General features: G+C 45.8%; 1 protein-coding gene across 1 annotated transcript in view; it reads right to left on the bottom strand.

The window, feature by feature from the left end:
* TNS3 (tensin 3) overlaps positions 1-19,069 on the bottom strand; it is a 321,347-nt gene that overhangs the window by 28,382 nt on the left and 273,896 nt on the right. Inside the window, exon 21 of the mRNA XM_011946796.1 lies at positions 61-232. Coding sequence (XP_011802186.1) covers positions 61-232 — 172 coding nt within the window. The remainder of the gene's footprint in view (positions 1-60; positions 233-19,069) is intronic.

Genomic DNA, 19,069 nt, shown 5'->3' on the forward strand with positions numbered 1-19,069 from the left:
CCTCTCAGCATTCTGTGTCTTTGGGGAGGTTGTGCCAAGTTTAAAGATCCATCTTCTTACCCCTCTCTCCTCTGCCCAGGGCTGTTGCTGGAAATGGTGCAGGAAGAAGCAAAAGCCTGCTGAAAGGAGGGCGTCGAGGGCGCGTCGGCCCGGAGCATCATGGATTTGGGTCCGATGGGGCTCTCTGACATCCCCACAGTGTGACTGAGCGTCTCAGGGCAGCCTCGTGGTTCTGTAGCGGGAACACAAAGCAGAGAGACCTCAGTTGTAGGACTGGAGAAGTCATAATCTCTGCTGCTTTTGCATGTTCCACAAGAAACAGTGTTGACTTTGAGATTTTCTATCATCCATGGCCATACTGAACATGACATCACTACCCGTAATAGGCTGGAGGAGGCAGCCAGCCCTATGACCCCAAGCATGGGTTTATTCTCACCCATCACTGTTCCCAAAAATAAAGTGACCTAATTCGGTCCGCCACACAGTGTCCAGCCCATTACCACGAGCTGGTCAGCACTGGCATCCCTTCAGTCATGTGGGGAGACACACATTGGGCCCCCTGGGCTGGTCCTTCCAGCCCTGTCCCCCCCAAAGGCTGATGTCCTGTAATGTACTCTCCACCCCATGATCTAGGCTGCACCTCACTTTAGAATCAGCATGGCCTTTCCTCTGCAAACCACCAGGCAACTTCTCCCCATAAAGACCATAAGTGCAGGCCCTGCAGCAGCCGGGCGGCCTAGGTGTCCTCCACCTTCCTTTGGTCCCTAACTGGTAACTGGGCCATCGACATTGAGCACTATGAGGGCAGAAACCCATGCTGGTGCTTTCCAGGTCAACCCCGCTGCTGCACAGGCCACACCATGGGGTGCAGAGACCGCCCTCGCAGGTGGGCCAGAATGCAAACCTGCTTGTGTCCCATGCCTGAGCCCAGGCACATTCCTCTCGCCCAGTAGCTGCATTATTTCTGGATATTTAAAACACCTTGCCTTTTTTTTCTTTTTTTAAGCCAGGCTTCAAGAAATGGACAAATCTACCACGGTCAATAAAATAATATTATTAGAAATACTGGTCATTTTGTTTTCTGTTTCAAAACAAGTGAGGATTGTAAGAGAACATTAACATAGGAAAAAAAGTCCATATTATTCATCTCCTGGAGAGGGTAATGAAATTTAGAGATTTCCAAATGATGCTGTTTTCCCTACAACTCATTCTGTAAACCCTTATCTATCAAAGATTGCCACATCAGCTGCAATGGCTCAAAGCCAGTACTACAAAGAGCACGTTAATTTTCAGCTACAATGCAGGAGTTACACTTCCACTGAGGACAATTATGAAAGCTACACAAAATAGTAACAACAATAGTTTGAACCCATTCACATCTCCCAAGGTAGCCAGGGCTTACTGGGCCAAAACCTCCAGGGAAGGGAGCAGGCGATCCATGGCCATTTTTCCTTCTCAGACATGGACCCATTTGGAAGCATGTGGTATAGGGGCCACACGCAGACTAGCAATGGTGATCACACTGTTCTGGGGAGATAAAGTTTTGAGTTCAGAGCTACCAAGGCAGCCAGTTCTGGAAGTGCCAAGGTCTCAGAAAAATGAGGACTGCAGAGACAGAGTCAAACACTCTGAGCACGTTTTCCCTCAAGGCATTTCTGAGTCCTAAGTGGCAGAGGTACAGGGCCCAGTGCCCAGTAACCAAGATAAAGCCAGCTGCTATGAAGCTAAAAAGACCAGCAGGGATTGTGGCAGTGTCTTAGCGGATGCTAAGTAACCAAAAACAGCAGTTCAAGATGTACCTAGGAAGAGGGGCCTTTGCAAACACCACAAGGTTTCAAGGTAAGACCCCTGAAGGGCTACAAACTAGAAACAAGAGGACCATAACTAGATCTGACTAGGTAGCCTATAACAAAAATTACATCCTCTCTGAAGAACATGCCTCCTTGACCCAGAGCCTGACTTTGTCTGTACTTTAAAAATACAGTATCAAATATTTAATTTTAAAAAACTGATCATCAATGGCAGGAAACATGACAAATGAAAACCGAGACTGTCACCACCCCACACACAGAAAAAACACCCACAGCTGGTTCAAAAACTGATGTTAAAAGCCACAGATATTAAAATAACTGAACAGAATGTTTAAAAAAGCAGAAGCAAAGAGAATTTCATCAAAGAACTGAAGTCCATTAAGAATAATCAAATGATGTTCCCCGCCCTGTGTTTGGTTTTCTGTCCTTGTGATAGTTTTTCTCAGAATGATGGTTTCCAGCTTCATCCATGTCCCTACAAAGGACATGAACTCATCCCTTTTTTATGGCTGCATAGTATTTCATGGTGTATATGTGCCACATTTACTTAATCCAGTCTATCATTGATGGAAATTTGGGTTGGTTCCAAGTCTTTGCTGTTGTGAATAGTGCTGCAATAAGCATACATGTACATGTGTCTTTATAGTAGCATGATCTATAGTCCTTTGGGTATATACCCAGTAATGGGATCACTGGGTCAAATGGTATTTCTAGTTCTAGATCCTTGAGGAATCACCAGACTGTCTTCAACAATGGTTGAACTAGTTTACAGTCCCACCAACAGTGTAAAAGTGTTCCTATTTCTCCACATCCTCTCCAGCACCTATTGTTTCCTGACTTTTTAATGATCACCATTCTGCGGGGAGTGGGGAGGGATAGCATTAAAAGAAATACCTAATGTAAATGGAGAGTTAATGGGTTCATCACACCAACATGGCGCATGTATACATATGTAACAAACCTGCACATTGTGCACATGTACTCTAGAACATACACACACACACACACACACACACATATATATGCAAAGAGAAAATCTAGAACTCAAAAACAAAATAAATGAAATTAAGCATTCAGTTCATGATTTTATCAGCAGACTGAACAGAGCAGAAGAAATTGTGAGTGAACTGGGAGAAAAATAGGAAGAAAATATGCAGTCTGAAGCACAAAGAGGAACAAGAATGAGAAATACGCAAAAGATGGTGAGACATGAGATATGATTCTTAAAAATTCTAACATACGTATAATTGAAGTCCAAGAAGTGGTGGAGAAATTGAATGAGGTAGAGGCAATATTGGAAAATAAACATACTGAGAATTTCCCAAAAGACTCAAGAAATCAAACCACAAGTTAAAAAACAAAACAAACAAACAAAAAACTTAAGGAGGATAATAAAAAGAAAACTACATACAAGCACTTAATAGTAAAACTTCTGAAAATCAAATACAAAATCTGAAACACAGTGCCTTGTCCATTTTGGGGGAAAGGATGGGACACCAATTTCTGCACAGATGTTTTCAACATTTAATAATATTCCCATTATAGAAAAGCCCAGTACTAACGTTTTGTTTGTATGAACATACTGTAAGACCCTTGGGAATGGTGTGTCTGCTGCACCCAACTGTAAATATCATGACCATCTCAAGGCCAGGCCCAGCAAATGCTCAGTCTTGTGTCATGAATGCATGTGCATGTCTCCTGCTATGACTGACCTGTAAATCCGTAGAGCGGATGCAGTTATGTGACTGCCCCTCCTCCCAGTATGGCCCACAGGAAATGTTCTAAAATAAGTGTTCAGTGAATTTATTATTTCTTTCTACTAAAGCTGGGATAGAAAAACAAAGATGCATGGGGTTTAAAATCATCCCTCTGCACCCTCACTTCTATCCCCAGTATTAAGATTACTTATCTCCATTTATGTTTGTCTGTATTTCTCTTCCATTTAAAATGTCTTTACTGGGGCTGGGTGAGGTGGGTCATGCCTATAATCCCAGCACTTTGGGAGGCGAGGCAGGGGGATCAACTGAGGTCAGAAGTTCAAGACCATCCTGGCCAACATGGTGAAACCCCGTCTCTTCTAAAAATACAAAAATTAGCTGGGCATGGTGGTGCATGCCTGTAATCCCAGCTACTCAGGAGGCTAAGGCAGGAGAATCGCTTGAACCTGGGAGGCAGAGGTTGCAGTGAGCTGAGATCATGCCACTGCACTCCAGCCTGGGCGAGACAGGAAAACTCCATCTCAAAAAATAAAAATAAAAATAAAATAAAATAAAATGTCTTTGCTGGGCACCAGTTTTCCACTAACATGGCCTAGACCAGTGGGAGAACGGAAGAGAGAAACAAAAGCAAAACAGGGAGTGCCTGCGTGTCCTGCTTGTGTCAGCTAGATGAGACCATGTGCAAATTACTACTGCATGAAGGAGCATGTGAGGTACAGCTTTTGAGCTGCAGGAGGACCCACAGGGAGACTTGCTTAATCTGGAGGGAGCTTCATCTGAAGGCTTCCTGGAGCAAGTGGCATTTGATGGATGGCCTTTGGGAAGGATGGGTGGCATCTGACACAACCACCTCATGGGTTCTTTGCTTATGGGGCAGGGGCCACCCCTGCCATTCACCTCTGTGTCCCCAGCACTGGGCTGGCACCTGTAGGAGCTCCAGGTCATTCACATTATGAATTAATGAATGAACTAGTAAAGGCTTAGAGGTTAGAGGGAGAAGTTCAGAGCATGACATGGAAATACTGCTCAGGGGTCTGGTTCGGAGGAGTAGGTGGACAGTTGGTTGATCAGTTCCTAGGGTTTCATGCCAAGGAGCAGCACAGAACTTTGGAATAAAAAAAAGTTAATTAATCAAGTTTAATATGCCCACCTTATGGTTGGTTGTTTGAGCTTTCAAAGAGTCATACAAGAGAGGAGCACATAACGCAGCACAGCACACAGTACCTGTTTCTATGACTGACATTGCTCTTAGTGGTCCCCTCAAAGCCACGGGGGCAATATCTGGTGCTTCACATCCCTGTTAACGGTCCCCGTGCCTCAAGGCTCTAGAAGACCCCATGCCATGACTCAGAAGCCCTCAATGCACTCCCATGGCGCCTGGGAATTTCACCAAATGAGAAGAGGCTGAAGGAAAATAAAATACACTTTGTTCCTGTTATCACAGTGCTTGTCCCAGAAAACAGCAAGCCCAGCACTTCCCATGAAAGTGGCTTTGTTTATCATTCAATTAGCACCAACTCTGGGGCACCCTGGCTGTGTAGTTCCCTCTGTCAGACCAGTTCCTGACCGGGTGACAGGACTTAACCCTTTCTTTGGAGAAGTGGCTGCTCAAAGCATCAGATTCCATGTTTATCCCAAGGACTTCAGCACAGGGAGACTTGGGCTTCCTGGGCCATTTCTCCTGCAGGTCCTTGGTCCTTGCCTGTGCTCAGAGATGCAAGTCAGCTAACAGAGTGCCACACAGCTCAATGTCACAGCAATTAATCCACTTATTAGATGGGTCTTGGCATTCCCAGATAAGTTGGGTGAGGGTCACATCTTCACGTCAGTGGAGTCACTACTAGTTTCAGTGACCGGGATGGCAGACAGCAAGGAAGATGCTGACAGCAGCTACACTTTACACAGAACCTACACCCTGCAGGCGCTGTGCTCAGCACCTACCATCTCCACTTCCCTTAGGTCTGCACACCCTGCAGGCACTGTGCTCAGCACCTACCCTCTCCACTTCCCTTAGGTCTGCATAGGTCCTCGAGATGTGCCCATGCTTAACGGGAGGGGAGAGTGAGGCAGTGGGAGCCCAGGTCCCTTTCTAAGTGCTCCTCTGCATTATCCCTGCTGGGCATCTAGCAAGCACAGGAGCCGACAGGTCTGGGGGAAGTGCACCAAAAATCTGAGTCAAAGGCACCAGTCAAGTGAGGATGATCTACCTACTGCAAACCCTTTTGCATGAGTTCACTTCATTTCTAGAAACGTGCTCAGCATAAAGACAGGCAGAACTGTTGTTGTTGTTTAACTTCTACATTTGATGTTCATGGTTAAACTACCATGAACATTTTTAGCAATGTTAAAAACGAGGACAGGACGTGGGCTGAGCTCCTTGTTGTGGGGGGATCAGGTGCCTGTATCCTCAGCTCTGCACCTACAAGAGCCCAGGAGGTGGCCCAGGGTGGGGATGATGGGGTGAGGAGCAGATGGGATTTGCACTGTCTTGCACAGGGACATCTGTGGAGGCATTAACCCCGCTGTTCCTAGCAGAGGGAGAATGTGGCAGGGAGGCCTTCCACAGCCCTGTGCCTCTGGTAGCCCGTCTCTCTGCTTCAGAGTTGGAGACATAAGGACACCACAGTGAGCATAATTGTCCTTCAAAGCAACTACATGGAGGGTTTTCTGGGGCAGGCCAACTTCTTCTAAGGCAAAAGCTGCCTTACTGAGGCCATGCACCCCTCCCTTATGAAGATGTGTTTCCACGGCGTGGGAGGCTCCAGAGGCCACACAGGGATGCTGTTTAGACCGTGTGCACGCCAGCACAGCCCTGCCAACCAGAAACCATCTTGGGCCCTGAACAGATGCTCCTTTTAGTTCCAGGCACGCTGCTGGCTTGGCCTCCTTCTGCCCTTCATTCCCACAATATTCTCACATTTTCCCTTTGCTGCTCAGACCCAGAGCAGGAGGCATAATACCGTTAGTGTGTGGAAACAACATTCATCTCTGGTATTCCGCCTAAGCAGCTGGTGTCCCTGGTGCCCCACGGGGGTGAGGTGGCCGGGAAGGCCGCTGCTGTGGGGCAGCCCCAGGGGCTGGGCTAGAACTTGGGAGGCACGTGCCCATCCTTCTGGGACCTCAGGAATGTCTATGCTCCTCTCCTCTCAGCTTCCACTTCCTTCATTTCCTTTACCCAGAACAAGGGTGACAGAGGGTCATGGGCCCTTTTCCAAATGATCTATTTTTATGCTCTCATCCAGGCTTCTGTGGGAAGCTGGATACCACTCATTCTCCAATGGCCACTATTTACATGACATATAAGTTAACAGGAAGAAAAGAAAGCCACAGGGCTCAGGCAGGGCCACTGGCTCCCTCTTCCGAAGCCTTAAAGCCAGGCCAAAGACCAGCAACCTAAATGTGTAAGGAGTTGTCAGACACATTAAACATTCATGAGGGATCCAAACATCAAAGTTCATTCTTAGGGTGTGACTCTTATCATAGATGCAGGAACCATAACTCACTTAGCAAAAAATCAGGACGTGTGACATTAAAAACAAAATCAACATTTTCCTGTGTTCCTAATTTCCTGTGTTCCTGATAAGGCATAAAAATTATTCACTCATACATCAATTAATTAGTTAATAACTACAAATCGCCTTTGAATGTTTTATGTCACCTTTAATGAAAAATAAAATAAATTTAGCTGAGGTCAATATTATAGTCTCCTATCCAAGTGAAGAAACTTGAGTTTTGTTAACTACCTAAAAATGCAGTCTCAATCTTTGGCCCATAAATACATAGGCATATTCACAATAAACTTTCCGAAGTGAGTGAGAATATCTATCTATCTATTTATCTATCTCCATTCTTTCCTCCCTCCTAGTCACATCCCGGGATTATTATGCAGTTAAATTGAAAGTTTCTTTTTCCATTATTTGAGAGAGTTCTAAAAAAAAATGGAACATCAAATCTCTTGTATCCTTCTTCCATTACATTTCTAGGTGGGCAATTGGGACTGCTGCCAAAAGACAGCTCAGATCTCAGATCTCCAGGTTCTAGCCTGAGCTCTTCTGCCATAAACTATGGGGTGCCGGGCACATTGTCAACCCCTGGGGCCTTCAGGATCTTCATTTACAGACTCACTTCAATTGGGATCAAATTAGACAATTTCTAGGGTTTATTTAGCTAATAATTTTTAAATTCTAATTTAGAAAAGCAAGACTTTGTGTTGGAGTTTCCTCAGTACAGATTAGTTTTTGTTTGTTTGTTTGTTTTGTTTTTGTTTTTTTTTTTAAAGTCCTTATCTTTACTTTGGGAGGCTGAGGCGGGTGGATCTCTTGAGGTCAGGAGTTTGAGAGCAGCCTGGCCAACATGGTGAAACACCGTCTCTATTAAAAATACAAAAATTAGCCAGAAATCACTTGAACCCGGGAGACGGAGGTTGCAGTGAGCCGAGATCGTGGTATTGCACTCCAGCCTGGGCAACAGAGCAAGACTCCATCTCAAAAAAAAAACAAAAAAAGTCCTTATCCTATAACTCTTCTGTTTTTTGTCTATGAACAATTAGGCCATTTAACCAACCTTCTTGAAAGCAAAGAGAAGATGGCAGGCAGCCAGATGCAAGAATTAATTAGTGACAATCCCAACACACTGAAAAAGCATTTTCATGGTTTCTGATGAGAATCAAAGTCCTAGAGATACTCTACAAACAAAAATGATGAAAAATCCACAAATGAATAAATACGTACTTTCTTGGTGTTGAACCTTTTCTTTTTAAAATCCTGATGTCAATATAATACAAATAATACAAAATTTGTTCTATAGCTTAAGGTCAACTGATTTCAGCAAATATGATAAATGCTCTCAAAAGGATAAACTGTTTCTGTCTTTTTAAAGGAAGCAAGGTTCTTCTTCACACAGTGAAGCCAGAATTGCTCCAGCCAGGGCTGAAATGGGAATCCTGTCCACTAAAAGCCGGGTGACCCTTTTATGACATTCTCATCACAATTGGAATTATCCCCTTCAAAAAAGACTATGCCACAGTCTTCCTTTTAAGCAATAACACAAAAGGAAGTAGAAAATGTAGAAGCAATAGTTCATTACAATTGGAGCCCTATTTTCTCTTACTCTTTGAAGATGTCCCATTTATATTCAAGGTTTTGATCAGACAGGAAAGAAAACACATTTCCCAATTTAGTTGGTGTTGTGTAGAGAATTCTAATGTTGAAACAGTGAAAACAGGGTTTTTCTTCATAGTGAGTGTTTCCAAAGCAGTTTTTACACTTGGGATGCACTAAGTGAGGCCAGTTCCTCCAGGGACTCACACAGTCCCTTAGCAACCTACAAGGGATGGGAGTTGTAAAAAATGTGCTTTGGTTTGAGCTCTCAAGAAAACAAACGACTTCCTTCCTTCTAGACTTTAAAGAAAGATGACACCGAGGTAGAGCTACTGAGGCTGCCTAGAGACCACATCAAGCCTGCAGACAGAGCCAACACACAGCTGAGAAAATCAGGGTTTAGGGAGCCGCCGCTGGAAAGAAATGTGTGAGAGAGACAGAGACAGAGACCCACCCCCCAAGTAACCAAGGAGTCCTCCTGAAACCAAATCTGAGACCACAGCCACTCACAGCTGCTCAGTGAGTTTCACTATGTTTTTCAAATTGTGATAAGACATACATAACAAAATTTACCATCTTAACCATTTTTAAGTGTACAGTGCCGTAGCATCAAGTACATTCACTTTTTCATACAATCACCACCACCAACTATCTCCAGAACTTTATAATCTTACAAAACTAAAATTCTGTCCCCATTGAAATAATTTCCTATCCTCCACCCCAGTCCCCACCATCCCACTTTCTGTATGTATGAATTCAATGACTCTTTGTCTTCTTGTGACTGACTTACTTCAATGAACACAATGTCCCTGAAGTTCTTCCATGCTGTAGCACATGTCAGAACGTCCTCCCTTTTAAAGGTTGAGTAATATTCCACTGCACGCATAGATCACATTTTGTTTATCCATTCACCTGTCCCTGGACACTCGATAGCTTTCACCCTTTGACTCTGTGAACAGTTACATTTTCTCCTTTCTTTTTCCTTTAGCCAGCTTGAGTCGGGACTGGTTACTTGCAATAGGAAATGGACTCAGTGACACAAGATCCTTGCCTCAAAGCTGCTTCCAGTCCACTGGGAGTGGAGATAGACAGGAATGCACCAGCACAGGGCGGTCAGGCCAGGGTGAGGGTATGCAAAGCGGCATCAGAAAAGAAAAAAGCCATTTGACCCTCCTCAGGGAAGCCTTCCTTATGCTGAGCCAAAACAAAACAAAAACAAAAACCCACAAACAGGAAGTATTTACCCTTCACAAGCAGAGAGAAAACCCGCATAAGTGGCTTTGAGAGCCCTGGGCTGATTATCATGATGGAGAGTGGAGGTTACCATAATGCATACACCATGTCCACACGGGAGTGGACAGCGGTCAGAGGAAGGTTCAGGTTGCTCAAAATGATACCGGCCAGGGTCTATGCTGATGAAGAGGCTGTACCTAAGATGCCTGGTTCCAAGTCTTTAGTCTGCAGAATAATTCCAGTCTCATAACTGGACTGGTCCACAGGACAGGAAGTCTTGATGTTTTCTGTTTTCAGGCAGAATTCCCAGAGAACCTGGCTTTCCACTAGAAACGGCACATGGGACACAGATGACACGTGCTGAACTTTGCCACAGCCCTTCTAAGGAAAGGTCACTTTAGCCTGGTGGCTTGACAGATGAAGCCCCAAGGAGTACTGGTCCAGGATCATCATTTTGTCCCACAACCACTGTCTGAGTACATGCGCACTACTATATAGGAGCCTCCGAGGTTGGGCAATTTATTTTAAAAAGAAGTTTATTGGGCTGACGGTTCTGAAGGCTGTAGAAGAAGCATCTGCACCTGGTGAGGGCCTCAGGAAGCTCTCATTGATGTGCACTCTGCACATCCTCACCCTGGCCTAACCACCCCATGCCGGTACACTCCTGTCTACTTCCACTCTCACTGGACTTGTGAAGGGAAGCTGGCATCACATGGTGAGAGGAAGGCGAGAGAGAGAGAGTGGGAGAGAGACGGAGAGAGGAGGGGAGGTGCTAGGCTCTTTTTGACAATCCGTTCTCATGTGAACTAACAGTGAGAACTCACTCGTTAACATGAGGACAGCACCAAACCCTTCATGAAGTATCTGCCCCCATGGAGGAGACAAATATCCAAACTATACCAATGACTGCACCATGGAAGTCTAAGTCACATAAGGCCCAGGGGGAAAACCTCCCCTGCAATCTCAGAAGTCTCTTACCATGACTTGAAAACCCTATTCAATGTGGCAGATTTCAATGGACCTGAGTAGAATCAAAGACACCCTTAGAGGACCGGCCTCTCTAAGAACCCCTGTGGCACTCGGGGCATGGGCATCCCTTATGCCCCCCAGCCCATGTGCCAGGGACCACAGGCAGCTAATGGGGGTTTCTCATGTAGTGTCTGAAACTGGAAGACTACTGCTTTTGAGAGAATACCACCGGTCAGACTCTAGCCAGGTCCCTAACCAGGTAGTGCTGTGCCCAGTATTTCTAAAGCATCCCGTGAGCAATGAGGAAGGCAACATTGGCAACCCTGTGTTAGGTAAGAATTCGAAACCTCGGCTTCAGTTAAACCCTTCACTCAGTTAACAAGAAGATGTATTCTCATTGCAGTAAATATAAACAGAGACTCAGAATGCATTTTATCTTTGTTCAGAAAATGTAAGTTATCTTCACAAATTATCACTATTTTACTAATAGTGACTACCTGTGTGGTGCTCAGTGTGCTTACTTGACCCTCGGAACAACTCCTAAAGGTGTGCACTCTTGTCTATCAACACCTGTGAGGAGGCCGAGGAAAACACACACATCACCCAGCTGGAGCAGGACTCAAACGCGATTCTTGGGTTTCCCACCTCTAGTTCATTAGCACGACCTCATTCCTTTTCACTCTGTCCACAGCTCTGCCAGTTAAGGGGAATCCTGGTGTTCCACGAACTGGGAGTATTAGTCAGCTTGGGCTGCTATGACAGACACCACACAGTGGCTGAACCAACAGAAATTTATCCCCTCCCAGTCTAGCAGCTGGAAGTCCAAGATCAAGGCATTGGCAGGGCTGGTTTCTCCCGAGGCTTCTCTCCTCGGTGCACAGACGGCCGTCTTCTCCCTGTGTCCTCACATGGTCTTCCCTCTGTGTGTCTGTGTCCTGATCGCCCCCCTTCTACAGGGACACCAGTCACGTTAGATAAGGGCTCACCCTAAGGGACCACTTTCACCAGTCACCACTATAAAGGCCCTTTCTCCAAACACAGTCACATCCTGGGGTTCTGGTTAAGGCTTCATTCAGCATAGGAATGTGCAAGGGGGTGGAGGGAGTCACAATTCAGCCTAACACGAGGTGTATGCTTTGGGGAGATGCAGCCTCTCTCTGTAAATGGCAGGAGAGTGACACAGGCCCTACTTCAGAGTTCTCAGGGAATCTGCCAAGTTAAGGCATGAAAGGTGCTCACAGCAGGACCTGGTCCCTGGCAAGCACTCCAAAGGTCCATCGCAACGAGAAAGAAATGAAAACTGACATGAGGCATGTGGCTTTTGAGGAGACCACACAGACTTTCTACTGTGTCCCTTCCAACTCTTGGAGCATGGGAATTCTGACCAGCCTAAGGCAGGACTCCAGGAGGAGCCAATTGTGCCAGAAAACCTGCATCTCATGGGGCCCTGAGTCAGCCAGAGGTGGCGGATGATGTGGCTTCAACCGCCTTCCTTCTTGGTCCCGATTCTCCTCACTGCTAGTCCAGCGGCTTCTGGAGCAAGCTGCCGAGGCTCTGAGTGGGGTACATTTCAGCTTTCCAAATCCTTACTGCTTTCCTCTTTGTGTTTTGTTTCACTAAGGTTTCCGATTCGTACCATGCCCAATGGGTAGGCTACTCACTTTGCTGATGCAAGGGTCTCATTCTCAACCTGCTGGTTTTTGGTGGTGCCATTCTCCTTCAGGCCGGCTCTATGTTCTTCACGGGCAGCATCTCCATGGTCATGCACCATGTCACTGGCTTCTGGACCCTGAAGGTGCTATTGAGCCCAGCTCCATTCCACTGAGTCCAAACCTCACGAATACAAAGGCCACCAGGGCTGTTGAAATGCCAGCAGGTTGTGTCGGCATTTGGAGGGCCTTCCAGCAAAGCTTTGAACGTGCTAAATTTGCTCCAATATAACAAGTGATGTTCCAATTAATAAGATAATTTACAGCACTCCACAGTCTCTGCCACAGGTGGTTTTCTCTCCAAGAGAGCTGTCCTGGGACAGAACTGGGCAATGCTTGAAGCTTTCATCAGTCCCTCTGCCCACAATTACTCCTGTCTCATAGGAAATAAACTTAAGAAATAACCATTTTTTTGCTCTGAGGGGAAGGAGGGAACAAACACTTGGGAGATAAGAAAGACTTTCGCTCAAATACACCAAATTGTCCCGATTTTAACTCTACATTGTCTTCTTCCCCCAAAGACCAGCCACTTAGAATGCACAGCACTGTATAAAAGACCTCCTTCTCTACAGCACCCAAGCCTCTCTCTAACCAGCAGTTCAGGGAGGGGGACCTACTGCTGAAGCTTCCCTCCTGCCCATCATCCACCAAGGTTTTCCTGATGACCAACATTCACTGAGGACTTCCTCACCCTCCCAGCTGTCCTAGAAGGAGGAGTCTCATTGGCATTCTACAGAAAGATTAAAGGCTAAAGAACTGTAGAAGCACCAAGCTTCCCTCAGAACTGATCCCTCAGTCCCAGGACCAGGGTCTTGGTACATTACATAGCCTCAACCTACAGAAGGAAGCTGATGCAAAAGCAAAACCACAAACCAATGGGAAAGCACGTGAGAATGAAATAGAACAGGAAGTAAAAAAAAAAAAAAAGCAACCCAGTGAAGGCCAGGTGCGGTGGCTCACTCCTGTAATCCCAGCACTTTGGGAGACTGAGGCAGGCAGATCATGACATCAGGAGCTCGAGATCAGCCTGAACAACATGGTGAAAACCCGTCTCTATTAAAAATACAAAAATTAGCCAGGCATGGTGGCGCACTCCTATAGTCTCAGCTACTCAGTAGGATGAAGAAGGAGAATCGCTTGAACTCGGGAGGCGGAGGTTGCAGTGAGCCAAGATCGCACCGCTGCACTCCAGCCTGGGCGACAGAGTGAGACTCTGTCTCAAAAAAAAAAACCACAAACAAACAAAAAAAATCAAAAAACAACCCAGTGAAATGAAAATTAACAAACCTATCCTAGGAATGGAATGTTATGATTAGAAAAAGAGAAAAGAAAATGGTTTGTAAAAGCCTGTATATGACAAACATAAAACTGAGGGGAGTGGCTAAATATTCTAAGTTGCTGATGATATTTACCACGAGTCGAGTGTAAAGCTCAAGCTCAAAGGACTGGAGAGCCCACAGAATCACAAAAGCCCTACCCAGGGCATGAAGCCCTCTAAAGCACTTAAGAGCAGTCTGGTCCCTGATTCCCTCATATGGAGGCCCTCAGTGGCCACGGACCCTGCTCTACCTAGCACACGGCTAGTAGCACACTCTGCTGGAACCATGTCTGGGTGCCTCAGAGGTGAGGCTGTGTCTCATTCACTGTCACATCACCGGGGCTTCCTACGTAGGAGGCCGGCAGGGAGGGGTCCCCTGCTGAGGACTCATTGCGTGGTAGGCACCCCGTCTCCAGCCCACCTGCAGCTCTGCACACCCTGGGCTGACCATGTAGCCAGTCTAGGGCTGGAGGTACCGCTCCTCGAGGCCTCATGTGCCCAGTCCCCAGTTGCCTTTTCTCACGGAGCTACATTTCTGAAATCTGTGCATACCTCTCTTCACCCACAGTGCATCATGATTTACCTGGCACTGTTTTCCCTATCTTAGTGTCACTTAAAATGACAGCTTTTCTGAGAATCCACCTATCTTCAGTTCTTCAAAAGAGACCCAAACCAAAGAGGCCAGAAAGAAGTGGGCACATGCTTCCGGTAATTAAACAAAAGAACTATCAACTGTGAATTCTATATCCTGCAGAAATACCCTTCAGGAATGAAGGAAAAATAAAGAAATCCAGAGATGAAGGAAAATGAAGAAGTTTTGTTGTTTGCAAATGTCCTGGCAGGGAATGGCCAAAGGAAATTTTCTAAACAGAATGAAAATCATAAGATTCGGAACTTCCAAAAGGAAAGAAGAATGTTCAAATGAGTCAAAGTAAGGGTTAATATTAAAGTTCATTCCTCTCATGAGTTTTTTAGGTCACTTTTGATAGTTGGAGCAACAAGCAGACATCATCACATGTGGTACTCACCATAAATGGATAAGATACTTACAACAATTGTACTTTAAAAATGGGAAGGGTGAAGAAACTTAAATTAAAGTAAGATTTCTATGCTACACTCCAAGTGATAAAACAATACAAGTAGCCATAAATAATGACAGGTTACGTATATACCAAGAGCAGGGACTAAAAAAACTACAGGAAGGGATATACTCAAAAATACTATCAATAAATAAAGACAGAGTTTCCCCTAAACGATAAATAAATCCACAGTAAGGCAGGAAAAGAGAAACAGAAGAGCAGAAGACAGGAAGGAAAAAAACCCAGAAAAACGTATACACCCAGGTTTTCTACTAAGAATGTATTTGACATTGACATCCTTGGTCCATCCGGAACTGATGTTGGCATGTGTTATAAAAGGGATCCATTAAACTTTTCTAGCTGGCAAACCTCAGTTCTATTTATGAGGCAGTTCCTCTTTCCCTTACTGACCTGGGCTGTTTTGTCTGGCACCAGAGCTCCAAGCATGTGCTGGTCTGTTCTGCACTTTCATCTGTTTGTTGGTCAATTTATCTGTCCTTGTACCAGTTCAAGTTTGCTGAATTTTCTATCTTTGTGGTAAGTCCTCATTTCTGGTAGTTGTAGACTGGTTACTCAGAATTTTTATTTTATTATATAAACTTTGAATCAGCTGATCAAGTTCCACAAAATAATCTGCTGGCATTTTGACTGGAACTAAATTAAGTACACAGATGAAACTGGGAGAGTCCAACATGTTTGTGACATTGTCTTCCTATCCACAAACATGGCTTTCTCTCCATTTATCTTTTTAAATGTCTCTTAACAGGGCTAAGCACCGTGATGCACGCCTGTAATCCCAGTACTTTGGGAGGCCGAGGAGGGCAGACCTCTTGAGGTCAGGACCAGCCTGGCCAACATGGTGAAACCCCATCTCTACTAAAAATACAAAAATTAGCTGGGTGTGGTGGTGCACATCTGTAGTCCCAGCTACTCAGGAGGCTAAGGCCACAGAATCACTTGAACCCCGGAGGCAAAGGTTGCAGTGAGCAAAGATCATGCCACCGCACTCTGGCTTGGGTGACAAAGTGAGACTCCATCTAAATAAATAAATAAATAAATAAATATTTTTTAAATGTCTCTTAACAAACTTTGAAAAATTTTGAAAAACAGAAAAATTTCTCTATTAAGAAAAAAATAGTGTCTTTTTAAATAGTCTGTGCACTAACTGTATTATTCCTGTATCCCTTCAACTGCCACCATGATATCCTTGACTTGATTTCCTCCAGTCAAGTGCAGCATGAGCTACAAAGGTGTGATGGAAACTCTAGCAGGCTGCAGAAGTGATGGGACCACCGGGAAAGCCATCAAGGGAAACCAGACTTGGAGGAGTCAGCTTGGAAGCATGATGGACTGTGTGGTTTTGTGTATCCATTACTCCCATGAACAGATGCACAAAGAGGAGTTCCCGAGACCCATGTCTTCCAGAAACAAGCCTTGTATTTGGTCCCATTTCCTTCTTACCTGCTCAGAGCAGTAAGTGAGTTCCACAGCATTCTAGAAGCTTTTCTATCTGTACTTGGTCACTCAAGAAAGCCAGACATCCCATTGGTGACCCTGGTCCTCCTGCCAGCTGAGCTTTCATTCCTCTCTCTTCCACCCCATGTTTGTAAAATCCTGTTTAACTTTAATTTACCTGGGTGACCCAGTACCCACCTGCCTTCTCCACCCAGCCATCCATTCTACCTGAGGCTAATCAAGAATCAAATGTCCACAGAGAACACTGCTCAAGGAAGGCCACAGGCCACCCTGCTATCTCGTGGTAGAACTAGAGGTTGACATTCCAGTGATTTCTTAGTCCTGTGTTCTTAGGTTATCTCCTGGCAAAATCACAGTGAGCAATGGGACAGAGCAAGAAGGCAGAGTGTGTGTGTGATGGGGACCTTCTGGTCCCTTGACTCTTACTATAAACTCATTCTGTTTACAGTCCCTCCTGATAGGAGGGAGAGGCCACCTGTCTCAGGTGGGCCTAACATAAAGAAAATGGCCATGGTATACTCATCAGACCACAGGACTTCAAGCTACTCCAGACCTGTGTCCGACAGCAGTAAGACCACCTTCCACGTGTCATACCCACCAGCCTTCCTGTCCTGATCCTACATCAACTGGGCAGCTTGATTGCCTTGGATGTTAATTTTTTAAAGACAGGGAAGTGGAAATAGAAGGGTAGAAGAGACAAGGTCAAAGTGGGCAGCAGTTAGAACTATGTCGATGCATGGTCCTAGCTGCACAAACTGCTTTTTTAGAACCATACGGATCATCAGATCCCAGCTCCAACCACAGGAGCTTTCACTGTGCTTTTGGAGAAATATTGCCGTCAGTACAGGTGCAGATCTGAATGTCAACAGCTTTTAAATCACACAGCTCTCAGGACTGTTGTAAAATCCTGTTTACATGATACATATCAACTTTTCATATAAAGAAAATAATAACGGAAATCAGAATCACAGCTCATTTTCTCTGAGTGCCTACTATACACCAGGCACTCTGCTAACCCACACATAGATGTTATCTGATTTAATCCTCATACAAACATTTCCACGTGCAAATCATCTTATGGATGAGGAAACAGATTCTGAAAAGTGAGGTTAAGAAGCTTATTCAAAGGAAGCCAACTCACCTCTTGGACTCAGAAAACTATCTTCTTTCCACAAGACATCCCTGCCTCCCACCAACAGGGTCTGAGTCAGGACGCAGAATGTAATACAATGACTCCGCCCCTACAGGAGGACACGGAACCTGTCGCACAGGTTTGCCCTGGGGATTAGGAAGGCACAGGTACTCTGGGAGCAACTTAGAGCCCTGTCACTGAGGCTCCCCCTTAGAGCGCAGGAAGCCCCAGCAGAAGACAGCACCAGGCTCCCCATGGGCCACCATGGCTACAGGCTGGCCAAAGGAGAAAATCACCCCTCTCGAAATAGGTGGACCAGAATTCTTTTAATCTAACCTCCAAAGTCAGAAAACTGTGTCCATCCTAACCAGACAATCTCTAATACACTGACACGCATATGGAATTCGTGAAAAATTACTAACGTATATAGAATACATTAAAAGGACAGGAAACCTTTGAAAAGATAGCATCCTCCATCAACTGGAGAGCAATCCATCAATCCCGGAAGGGATACTGGGCAGGACTTTCAGCCTGGGAAGGAGAAGCTGGACCCTGAGCCACCCGGGCTTGTCTCAGAGCGGCTGCAGTGCTCATTTCACAATAAAGAGCTCTGGGTTTTCCCCTCTCTCCCTCTTAATCTTCCCCATCCTTCCAGATGGAACACACACACACACACACACACACACACACACACACACACACGCTGCGTCGGCTGCAGGGCCAGCACACGGAGGAGGGAGCAGATGCCCAGGAGGCCCACCCTGGGCCCAGGCGCCAGCCCTGCCCGTGCCACCCCCACTGCCTGGCTGACTCTCCCAGGGTCCCACAGAGCCCCAGCCCCAGCTCAGACATTTAGGAGGGAAGGGACAGTGAAGAAACAGACGCCCCTCGGTCCAGAAGCTCTGTTAACATAATCTGAGCAGGTTCTTTCAGTGAATGCATGGGTTTTTTGTTTTTTTTCAATGACATGAACTGGTTTAGAAATACTCTCTTTGCTTGCTCCAACTGCAGAAGAGACAACAGTAAATCTCATTTTAGAACCCAGCGCCTGATCCTAACGCTTGCTTTCGGCATTTAGTAGAAACAACTGTGCTGGGTGCTCAGAAGTGCAGCCTTCTGGGCCTCTGAAGGTCCTGCTGCCCGCTGCCCGGGATACCTCAAGGGCCCTGGAAGGGGGGTGGGGGCAGTGACAGCTCTGGAATGGGGCAGACTCGCTTTATCAGTTTCAGTAAAGGAATGTGCTGTGCTAGGAAGCAGTCCTGTTCCAGAAAAGCTGCACATCTGTAAACCAGGCTTTTGTTAGCCCCGAGTGAATCTCAGCAAAGACAAAGCATGACTTTCTTCTGGAAGGACTAGTCCTCCAGGCTCAAGGGCTGGGGCATTCTGTCCCAAAGCCTTGGCGACTTGAGAACTGTCATCAAGTGACAAGGGGACTCTTGGAACAATCAGCCCTCCTCTCAAGTCCTGCCCAGGATTCCTGGCCCAGTGACCTCTGCATCCCACCTCATCACCACCCCCCACCCCC

The sequence above is a fragment of the Colobus angolensis genome, unplaced genomic scaffold, assembly GCF_000951035.1.
Source record: "Colobus angolensis palliatus isolate OR3802 unplaced genomic scaffold, Cang.pa_1.0 Scaffold253, whole genome shotgun sequence".
Taxonomy (NCBI): domain Eukaryota; kingdom Metazoa; phylum Chordata; class Mammalia; order Primates; family Cercopithecidae; genus Colobus; species Colobus angolensis.